The following is a 12,130-nucleotide window of genomic DNA, read 5'->3' on the forward strand; positions in this document are numbered from 1 at the left end:
GATCAGCAAATCTTAGCTCTGTCAAAGACAGGGAGAAGACAGAGCAGAAGCTTTCTCATCCTCCACAGCGGTCCTAACCCTCCAACACACAAATCTAAATACCATCCACTCAGGGGTGCCAACTCAAATGCCTCAGCTTTTAAGACAGAACAAAAAGGAAAGGACAATCTCCGAGGTATAACTGAAAGTAAATACTAATAATGATGTGTGACATTAAATGATGACTCATTTTTCACGAGGCCATTTCAGATTGTAGCTATAACCTCAGATCAGACCCAAATGACTGTGTGAGCTGAAGTCTTAGTGGAATCATTAATTATGGGTTTCCTGGCTTTTATAGGTTGGAGTCAGACCTTTGATGTTCCTTTAGGATTGTTCTCCTGTGTTCATTTCCTTTGTTTCTGTGTTGGTAGCTTAAAAAAACACCCCAAGATTTCCATGGAAGTGTACAAGATAGCCTAGAAATGCATAGTCCATAAAAGCCCTGCAATTCATGGCTCATAAAGTCCTCTAATCCATGGTCAATAAAGCTTTGGAAAAGAGCTATATGAACCACAGTCATTTCACAGTTCAACAAGGTTCATACAAGAATGAATAATCTGGTTTAAATTCGCCTGGATTTGTCCTCCACCTGTATATTTCTTTTTGACTTTTCAGGTTGAAAGGCAGCTCAAACAGCTGAATTCTGGAGACCTCGCATGGAAACAATGAGTTTTATGCAGCTTTCACCCAAAAGCCATAACAATGACCTAAATCCGTCTACTTTGTCTCAAAGGTGAACAAGTCAAGTTTCAGTTGACAACAGATGAGTTAAGAAATTCAAACTGGAAGAAGAACCATTTGGAAATACGGGGCCATAGCTCAAGGTAATACTATATGCAGAGACCTCAGTCCATATAGAACGTGGGGGGCTCCAATTTAAGTATATGCAAATGCACAATGGATCTATGGGACAGGCCAGAGTGTGAACTTCTAGTACACCGATTATCCTCCAAAAATGAGTGCTAACAGTCTCACTGTTGAGTGCTGGTAAACATTATTGAGGCAACACAATATAAGTTCACATGCTTCTCTCCTGCACAGGTAACACTCCATTGCCCATATTATTAGCCATCCTAGCTGTTTCCTCCCAAGAATGATCACGCTACAAAGTCTGGTGACAGGCACACATTCTGCTCTTTTCTTGCCAATCAGAAAGGAACCAGTTAGAGAGAACTCACTGTTTATTGCCTTGTGCAAGGTCCAGCTTGCAATTAATGCTGATGAAACCCAACTGCCAAAAGCACAATATGCAGCAGCTGGTTTATGAAAGTTGAGACCCCATCCAATTTATGGGGAAACCAGAGCTGCTTGTGAGTCTCTGATTTAGCTGAACAGTTTGTATTTTTTGTTTTGTTTTGTTTCCAGGAAAACACCAGAAGTTACTCCAGAACTGTAGAAGCACTAAAACCATCTGAAAGCACTAAGGCAGACTTCCCTCCTTCCAGCCTTTCCTCATTTCTAGGGCTGTGATCTCCCACTAATATCTCCCTGGGATCTTTCAGCAAGGCAGGCAACACACAGCGTCTGGTTCATCACCAGCATGGTGGGAGCGGAAACTTATGTTTCCTTACCCCAATCTCCATCCTTATGAAATGGAAGTAGAAGGATAAAAGGTTTTGATTCAGATGAAATCTCACAGGAGCACAGAGCAAATAATTTAACTCTAACCTGGGGAACTACCCTTTTAAATACTTTTCCTAGGAACATTTCTTACTGAAATAAAAACAGCAAAAGGCACAAATGTCCACCAAAGCTATGTAAGCACCACTTTAAGCCCCCAGCTGCACATTTCCACAGCCATATCAGGCCCAATATCCAATATCCTTTCTGGATAGATAGGATGGGGGCAGGAGGATTGTGCCTAACTACCAGGCTCCCACCAGATCTATTTAAGCACCTCACTTGCATGACACATATGGTGAGCTGGACCAGACACCCTCGTGAAATGCTGGGACATCATGGGACATCATGACTCGGCAGCCCCCAGGCAGAAGAAAGACAGAAAATTCCTGTCCTGGTTTCGGCTGGGATAGAGTTAATTTTCTTCCTAGTAGCTGGTATAGTGCTGTGTTTTGGATTTAGTGTGAGAATAATGTTGATAACACACTGATGTTTTAGTTGTTGCTAAGTAGTGTTTACACTAAGTCAAGGATTTTTCAGTTTCTCATGCCCTGCCAGTGAGATGGCTGGAGGGGCACAAGAAGTTGGGAGGGGACACAGCCAGGACAGCTGACCCAAAGTGGCCAAAGGGATATTCCATACCATATGACATCATGCCCAGTATATAAACTGGGGGGGAGTGGGCCAGGAGGGGCGGATCGCTGCTCGGGAACTGACTGGGCATCGGTCGGCGAGTGGTAAGCAACTGCATTGTGCATCACTTGTTTTGTATATTCTAATTCTTTTAGTAGTATTATTATTGTAATACTATTATTATTATTATTATTATTTTCTTCCTTTTCTGTCCTATTAAACTGTCTTTATCTCAACCCACGAGTTTTCCTTTTTTTTTTTCAATTCTCTCCCCCACCCCACTGGGTGGGGGGAGTGAGCGAGCAGCTGTGTGGTACTTAGTTGCTGGCTGGGGTTAAACCACAACAACTATGTTGAACCAAATGCCTTTTAGTTCATGTTTAATCATCCTCTGTGGAGAGGATCCAACCACTGAACACACTTTGAGAATAAAATACATGAATCCTTCTTACCAAGGCTGGCATTAACCTCAGAAATAGCCTTAGTACGTTAAGATTAATATGCACCACCTTAATAACAACCCTTACATCACTCACCCTGAGAATACAATAAACTACAAAAAAACCGAGGCAACTGCTCCATTAAAAAGAATGAATAAAAATTAAAAAAAATCCCAAAACACAAATATGTGGAGTTTTTTCCTTAGCAAAAGGAGAAGCCTCTGAGAGACTCTGACTCATTTTACTTGCAAGGAATTTAGGTGCTATGAAAATGGGAATAAGAGTAATGCTCAAAGACAATCATTACATGTATAGGCGAGCAGCCAGTTCCCAACAGACTATTTCATTCCTTTTACTTGTTAGGAGATCTATAAACATTGCGGCTGTCTATCTGCCCATGACTTGGCCTGGATAAAGGCACTAAGAGCTTTCCCAGTTTTAGAGGTAGGAGAATAAATTGCCCAGGAATCCTAAAAGCACACATCAAGAAGCCCTGGTCAAACATGAAGGCTCTTATTCAAACACTGAATGGGAGTTTTTAACTTCTGACCAAGATTGGAATGGCCATGGAAATGTGCCTACCTCCATTCTCTTCACATAGAGGCCTTAGTTAAGTACTTCGTTTTGCCTCAGTTTGCTGTTTTCAATGCAGTCTGAGATGCTAAAACATTTCAGCCCCAGAACACAGTTAAGAAGACTGAAAGTCAGATATGTCAGAATCTTAAAAACTCCCAGGAATATTCTGCATGGTTGGAAAATGGGCAAGTCTTTGGGGAGAAAACTGACAGTAAAGATTGGAAAATAATTATTGGAAGACAGAGGGCAAACACAGAATATTTTCCATTGTCATTTTTTTCCTGTTTTTACTCTGACAAGTCTCTGCTTCTGTACATTGTAAATATTCTAACCATTAGCTTTTTTCTCTTTACTTTTAGATCAAACATGCCTATGAGCCTTCCTTCTCGTTCTTCATTAGGCTCCAAAAACATCACCTCACTCCCTGTCTCTCCCATTTAGCCTTTCTCCAATCCTTATGGTCTAATCAACAAAAGCTGGGACCTGTAAAGAGCAACTAGTTAGGAGACAGCAAGAAGAGGACAGGGACCATAAAAGTTATGACTCACCTGTCTTCTATTCGAACCCAGAGGTCATTGAACTGCCTCTGGCGATGGTGTTTGTGCTGCTTCTTGTGCCATTTCTTCTGCCTGCCAAACTCTTCCAGCTGGCTGATGCTATCTGGCAACAGGAGGTGAGGAGACAGGCTGTCTTCTTCGTCCATCTGCAGGGGCTTCAGGGAAGGAGATGTCAGTGGGACCTGCTCAGAAAGCTGGACAGCGGGCAGGGCTGTTGCTGAGGACCCTTCCAAGGCTGCGCTTGTCTTTGTCGTCCTCGAACTGCAAAACACAACGTTTAAACATTTGATGAATAAGCAAGGGATCGTGCTAAGAAAAAGTGAAAGCAGAGGACTACGCTACTTGGTGGGTGCTCCTAACTGCTAAGAAGGTGTACAAGGAGAAAGGCTTTTGCTCTGGGGCAGCAAATAAAGACAGCAGTGGCATTTCCTAGCAAGCTTTCAAATAAACACTAAACTGAAAAAGGAGGAAAAGGCGGTGGATACGCTGTTGGTGTTTTCTGGCATTTTAATCACTTCTTACAGGCTTTAGTCAATGTCACATCCCCCGCTGGGCTGAAGGTTAAATGGCAAAACTGTGACTCTCTCTGAGGAAAACAGATACCTCAACAGAAGCTGATCTTAAATTAATGAGATAACATTAGTTCCCTTTTTTTTTTTTTTCCCCAACTTTGGATATCATCTGTGAAAACAAGTCATTGTTTTGACTGCAACAATAATTATGCTTGTTCATCTGAGTTAGGACTGGTGACAGGGAAGCCCAGACTGATGACAGAAGCATGGTCTAATAGCTAGGCTGCTGGGATGGGATATGTGAGACCCGAACTCTAGCAGTTTTTGTATAATGGAGAAAGGAAGCAAAAAGGGGGTACATGACCTGTCCAAAGCCACCTTGAAACAATACTGCCAGAGCTCTTCACTCCTGTTTCAAATACTACCACCTCTTGCATCTGACTGGAACTATGCAGAAAAAGGCCTTTTATTGTTTTAATCTTCTAGAATTTCACTAATTTTAGAAAAAAGTCAATACAAACTCTCTCCTTTGATATGCGGCCATGTGAACTTACATTTGTGAGCTAAGATATCTGAAACAAAAATCTAACAAACCAGTACTGACACAAAGTGATTTTTTTCCCCCTAACTTCAGTAGAAGTTCGTTTTTGGTCTTAATTGCAAGAAAGGAACTTTTTCTGTCTCTGGGATGGCCCAATGAGTTGTAGGTACAGAAAATGGAAGAGAATTAATAGGCAATATGAAGCTGTGGTCTGCAGAACTATTTCTATTACATGGATGCTATGACTTTTATGACAGAAACAATTAAAGCCATGTGAAAAGTTTTGCCTTCTGAGTGAAACCAGTAAGACATTTTAATGAAAAAGTAATAAAAAATCCTAAACTTCATTGGTGACAATGTACAAAATGTGCTGCAAGTGAAACCACATGTTTCATTTATGGAACATTTTGTTCTCTTCCAAAAAAGTCACATCTACTACTAATGGCAGCTTTTTTTCTTTCTGATTTTTTTGAAATCCATTACAAAAACAGTCAAGATGGTCACCTCTATTTCCACTGCATCGTGTTTCACCCAAAGGTCCTTCCAATAGCTACTGATAATTAACCATTGCTACTACGAGACTCACTGGCAAAAACTACAGTAACTTTGTCACTTGTAGCCAACATTAATGAAGTTCTTCAGACATCATATGACAGATACAGAAAAGAAAGACACTTGTTCAAACTAATTCTAAAATTTTCCAAGGTTGCTTTCGTTAATAAAAGACACAAGAAAATCCCATATTTTTCCTAGCATTCACTCAGTGAGTCCTTTTCAAACTCATTCATACTCCATGCTCTATTTTACATCACAGAGAGATCTGCTGGTTCTGGATTTTTTTCCCCATTAAGACTTTCTTCCATGATTCATGTTGAAGATGAGTTTTCATCAGTGCAGCAACTTTCTTTGGGAGATCTTCGTGCTCTCCAAAGCCTTCAAGACTTCTTAGGCTGTGACATAGGCTTATGGTTGAAGCAAAGCCATCTCCAGACTCATGTAAAAGGAAAGGCTCTCATAGGTTTGCATTGGGTGAGTCCCTCAGGTCCCAGCAGACAGTTCTTAATTTTTATCCAACCATGGTGTTGGATCAGTGAAGTATCAACATGCAAATGCAGCCATTTAGCAGCTTGGAAGATAACACAGTGTGAACTTGGACAGTACTTAGGCACATAGGAAGGACCTGGACCAAGCATCTACAAACACCATGTGGGTAACTGCAATGGCAGCAGGCAGCAACGGGTGGCAAGAAAGCCCCGGCCTCATTGCCTGCTGCACTTACACCAAAGCAATGGGAATCCAAGCTGGTTGATGCTGCCCAAAGACAGCTCGTTCTGGTACTGCTCTTGATACCTCTGCTCTTCACTGTGTGGTGTGAATTCACCCAGGTCTTCCTGCAACCCAGCCGTCCATCTGCACACTGGGGAGAAGAGCACTACCCTGCCACAAGGCTGTGGTGGGCAGAAACATGTTAAGAAGGCAAGAGCATGGAGCAGACCTGAGAGCCCAAAGCAGACAAACAATGTGATCATCACAGCTGGAACTGAGCTGTTGCCAGGATTTCAGTTTCCATTGACTTTCTTCTCCTTGCCACCGAAACTGTGCCTCATGTTCTGATCAGTCAGTAACACCCCGAGACGCTGAAGGTAGGAGCAGCCCCCACGTCAGCCCACATCTGCCAGCTCAAGGCTGGGGCTGCCATTTGGTTCCTTGAATGGTCTTAGAGACATCTGAACACATACTTTCCACCTTTTAACACCTACTATTTTGTTATACGTGTTTACCTTGCTCTGAGCTCCCAGTAAACTGGAACCAGTAGAGAGCTGTTTTTATGGGTTGAGATTTTAGAAACCACTTAAGATGACTGGCAGCTCACTTCTTATTAAAATTAATGAGTTTGGGCATCAAAATCCCAGTGGTGGCTTTGAAAGCTTCTAGCTTAATTGTTTCCACTACCATCACATGAGCCACAGGTTGTAAACTCAATATTTCAGAACATTCTTTGGGAAGAGAATAAACAAACACCGAAGAAATGTTAAAATGTTGTAACCTAAAGAAGGTTATAAACTAACCACTTGTTCTTTAGAGTCCACGCAGGGGGAATAGCTCTACCGTGGCAACTGCATATTATATTTGGTCGATACTTGTTCCATTATTCCTGTACTACTAATAATTACCGCAAGACCTAGGAGGGACTGTTGAAGGCCATATGTTGATGCATGCTCGCTTCTTTCAAAAAAACAATTTTTTTTTAAACTGATTTAATAAATCTAGAGACCTGGTTGTTTTCAAATCCGATCATCATCCTACAGACATTCAACCAGAATTAAAATTAAAACTTTTAATCCCACAGAATATGGATATTTAATCCAAATATACTGTAAGAATATTTAAAGATTTTAGTTCAAAGTAAGGTAGACTTCCTATCAGAAGATAACTTCCCCACTGATTTCAGTAAAAATTTTATTAATACAAAGGACTTGAATTTATTAATATTCTGGATTTTTTTCCCCCTGAAGAAAAAAAAAAAGGACAAACCCCTCCCATCTGCAGTAGGATACCTGGACAATAGATCTGCCCATTGTGTGAAGCTTTACTGTTGGGTTCAACTGATCATTTCATGGACTATTTCGTGCCTTTCCTTTGGTCTCAGTCTCAATGCACTCTGTTAGCACAGCTGCACTGTATGAAACCATGGGGATATAATACACTTTTTTTTCCACTCCTTCACTACTGCTGAGACAGCTTTTCAAGATACATAGCTATTTTTAAAGCCAGAGAAAAAGCAGGGCTAGTTTTCAGTTTGTGAGGCCACAGTGCCTCTTCTGAAGAAAGAACCACCCAAATATCTTGGTCCACACAAAGATCTCAGAGATTTTTCATGAATAACTTGATACAACTCCAGGCTTAGACGTTCCACCCATTTTTAAATCTATCATTCCCACACAGGGTGGTCTGTGAGTAACTAAAAGTATTTCAGGCCCTTAGGTGGGTTTTTCTCATCTCTGACCTTAATTTCATTCCCTGGGATGCACAGTTCTGCAAAACAAGTTCTCTAAAATAACGGAGTCCAAATAAGAAAATTTGGGAGTCCCAGCAAATATCCTACGTGGCTTGGTCCTAAGGTACAGAAAACAGAGTGAAAACAGGAAAACATTTATTCTTGCTAGTTCCTGAAAATGCTTAATCCACAGACAAAGATCCCTGTGGTTTTGTTTAACTTCTGGTGAAATTTGCCATTCTTTTCTAATTCTTTTCAAGAATTAAAAGAACAAAACAAAACATGCAAGTAGTTTAGGCTGAGCTGTATGCTCCATTAGGCTGTCTCAGCATTTCTCTCTCTGCCTTGTGGTCTCTAGTGTCACTCTGTGCTGGCACTGACAATAGAAAATTGACTCATCATCGGGATTTGCCAGGGTTATCGAGTGGATCTGGTCCGAAAAATGACATTAACATCATGAAGTCCTGTAATAGCTTCTTTTCATAACTCCCAGGCTTAAAATTGCCCAGGTCCCACTTTCATTCAACCCCAAGGCACCTGGCAGTCTGGCCATGCCTTTCCCCCTGCCCAGGCAAGCATCTTCCTACCCCTCACATCAGGTATCCAATTTCTGCAGCTCAGAGGGCCGTGACCATCTCCGGGCTTAATAACTGTCTCTGTGGGGCGAATCAGAGCATCCACGTTTCATTCCTGCTCTGAATGGCCCCTGCGAATAGCCCACCTTTCCCCATCGGTGGAGGAGGCTGCATGGTGTTAACACTACACCTTGCACCGCACCTCATCTCCACCAACAGGGATTTTCCCAACCACCGATTCATTGACAATTGTCTGAGGGGAGCATCAGGCAGGGCAGACCCCGCTAACGCCTCTGCCCACTGACCCTGCCGGAGTAACGCTAATAACGTTTGGGGCGAGTCCCATCAAGCCTCCCCTGGGCTTCAGCAGGGCCAGGAATTTGCCCTTGCTTTAGCTCATGAGAGAGAACACGCCTTTGCTGACCATACATATCATGCAAGTTTGCCAATTCGTTATTTGCATCTTGTCTTTGTAGCGCGAGCAATGGAAAAGTTTTGCTCAGAAGACTGCCATGCTTTGCAAGCGCTTCCAACTACAGCAACATCGCTGAGGTTTTCTTGCTTCAATTTTCAGAACTGTCAGGCAAGGAAAGATTTTGTTTCATGAAAAGAGAAGCTGTGGTGATAGCAAGGAATGTGTGATGTGGCAGCTTTATCCTTATGCCATCGTTCTTGGGACGCACCCGGATGATAGCCAGACACTAAGTTAAAAGCATTTTATTATAGACTGATTCTCATAAATTCCAGTTTGGGAGCCTTTGTCAAGGCAGGAATTCGTCAGTCCCTTGCACGCATCCTTGCTCCCCTTGCCACAGGCCACAGAGACATCTGCTTCTTGCCTTTCTTTTCCTTATGCATCTCTCAGAGACAGCAGTCATGCACACCCGCAAGACAGGCACCAGAATGTCCTGTCCCACAAGAAGTTTTACTTTTTTTTTCTCTTCCATGCTAGGATGAAACTCAGATTTTCAAAGCTCTTGGGAGAGCAGCAAACAAAAGGAGAAGAGAAAACCAGGCAGAAATCCTAACCCGCCCCAGCACAGCTTATAGGGCCTCTTACTAATGATGTGAAGTATGGCTGTAGACCGTGGTCTCTCACATAACCGGGTGACACCAGTGCATACCACCATGGAGTTCATCTCCTTCAAGATGAAAGCACATATATATATATATTTTTTTTTACTGCAAAAGAGAGTAACTCCAAAGAAGAGATCAGAGAATGAGATCCTCCCCACACCTAACTTATCTGAGCTGCTTCAGGTAAGTGTCGTAAATTACTGAGGATGAATTTGGGCTCAAGAGATAGCAAAAGAGAATACCTGTGAAATTCTTGATTATTCACTCACCTGATTGGCTTAATTATAATGAGGTTATTTTATTTAGGATGCAGTTGCCTTAGGCCTGTACACTAAAGTTAAAGTGTTTCCATTTCTTAACAGAATTTGGAAACAAAGTTGTTTTTTCATTTTTGCACCAGAGTCAACTACATCTCATGAGCAGTTAAATTAGGTGAAGTAGTTAAATTAGATTACAGTCCACCCCAAACTTGGATGGTAACTCTGGACTCAGAATCCATGTCAGACTATTTCTCTGGGAAGAATCACTGTTTTTCAAGAACTGTGGCCTTAGTTTGAAAGGGAATTTGGTCCTCAGTATATACATACATATATGCAAACCCTCAGCTCTGTGCATAAATGAAATGAAAAGCTTGTGAGGTGAAGATATTCCCAGTGATGTTTTCCTTCCCAGTCTGAGAAACTATAAAATAAGAGGAGTAAAACTTTTGTTATCTATTCCATTTCATTAAAAGCGGAGCTGATCTACGGCACAGAAGAAATGCAAGCTTTCTGCAACTTGAGCGGTTGAATTTGCTGAAAAAAGAGAGGACAGCCATTTGTAACGTGCCACTTCCACATTTTCATATGAATTCTTTTATTTCAGAAAACTCAAAATGTTTCATTTCATCACTTTCTGAACAAAGCTTTTAATTTTTTTTGTCTTCTGTTTTCAAAGACTTAAATGCTACAAAGTGGCCTTTTTGTTTAAAAATTGATCTCAATTAAAAAGAAAAACCCAATTAATAAATAAAAATGACAAAACCCCAACAAAACCCAACCCCTGCCTTCAAAAATGTCCTCAAAATGTTCCACTTCAGATTGCTCTGAACTTATTTCTCCTTCTTGACTTTTTGGTTCAATTCTTGAACTGAATAATCCTTTGTTCATGCATCTTTAGTGTAAACTGTGCAAGCTGCACGCTCCAGCCTCAGAAGATGGGCTGTGCCCACAGAGGAAGGATGGGTCGACCCTCCAGTCTTGCTTCCACCTCCCACATTAATAGCAAATAGGAACCTTCTCTGCTCATGGCACACAAAGCCTCACCTCAGACTATTCCCTAAATCTTCACTGTCTTACTATCACCATACCAATTTAGTGCCAAGCTATTTCCGCCTGGGTAGTTTGGTTTAAGCAAAATATTCATAATACAGCTGCCTTTGGTGCCTCACTGTCTTATGGAAGTTGTACTTAAAGCTCCTTGGACAGAATACCTATCCCATAGATCAAGATGGGCTCTTTTCTACTCAAGCATCCTGGTTCAACATGGGAGCATGTAATTATGCAGCTATCCTGGGACATCTGGTTTGTTCTGGAAATCTACTTCACCGAGGAGAGAAAGGGCTTCACATTCAAATTACAACTATATGTCCATGTACCACTGAAAGACTTGCCACATAATGTTAACTGAAACGTTTCAGTGGCTTCTAATAAATTTTTGACTGCTGACTTGGCAATGAATTTTCAATATTTCTGCTTTTCCTCCCTGATTTTGGACAGAAACAAATATTGGAGTATCAGCATTACCTCTGGATTGGAAATCCTGACTTCTGTCCAAATTTGCCAAGAATACACAGGCTTTCTGATGAATCTAAAGTGATGGTATTACACCACAAAAGAAGATTTTAGGGTTGCATTTTTATTGAACTGGAATATATTCAAGCTTTATTCCACACATTTTTTTCTGTTATTGCTTAAAAACCATTAGTAACAAGAGTAAATATATTGCTCTTTTCTTTTAATAACTTTTCAATAAACACATATATTGCTTTAATAAAGAACAATGGTGGACTTATTACTGGGCAATGTAATCTCTGTTTCCTCTTTATAAACTCTCTGATCTTTCTATGTTTCTTCGAGGTGATGCCACATTAATTATACACAGCAGATTTTTCAGGTGCTGGAAATTAACTTCCATCATTCAACAGGTTCTGCAAAGCATAAAATTCTTATCCGGTTTGGCCCAATCTGCAACACCAAGTTCCTTCAGGTCTAATTGTGACATTTCCAAAGTTTTGTTTGGGCTTAGGTTTTGGGCCAGTTCTGATTCTACAGTGTATTTACAGTGGTTTGGGCAGTGTCTGAGAAACTGGACAATGGTGACCAAATGCCACCTTCTCATCTCAGCAGTTACGATCTCAGACTCCAGTGACCAGAAAGCAAGTCAAGGGCTGAACAAATTCTCCTTTCTCCTCCAGCTGCCACAATCAAACTAGAAATACCCACCAAAACCTGTCTCTCTCCTGCTTCCATTTTAAGTCAATGGAGCTCCTGATGTCTATGGCTGTCTGCTCCTTCTAGT

General features: G+C 41.3%; 1 protein-coding gene across 1 annotated transcript in view; it reads right to left on the reverse strand.

Moving 5' to 3' along the window:
- TRABD2B (TraB domain containing 2B) overlaps nt 1–12,130 on the reverse strand; it is a 297,481-nt gene that overhangs the window by 18,026 nt on the left and 267,325 nt on the right. Inside the window, exon 6 of the mRNA XM_050900913.1 lies at nt 3,860–4,129. Within this exon, the coding sequence (XP_050756870.1) occupies nt 3,860–4,129 (270 nt within the window). The remainder of the gene's footprint in view (nt 1–3,859; nt 4,130–12,130) is intronic.

This window comes from Gymnogyps californianus, chromosome 8, assembly GCF_018139145.2.
Source record: "Gymnogyps californianus isolate 813 chromosome 8, ASM1813914v2, whole genome shotgun sequence".
Classification (NCBI taxonomy): domain Eukaryota; kingdom Metazoa; phylum Chordata; class Aves; order Accipitriformes; family Cathartidae; genus Gymnogyps; species Gymnogyps californianus.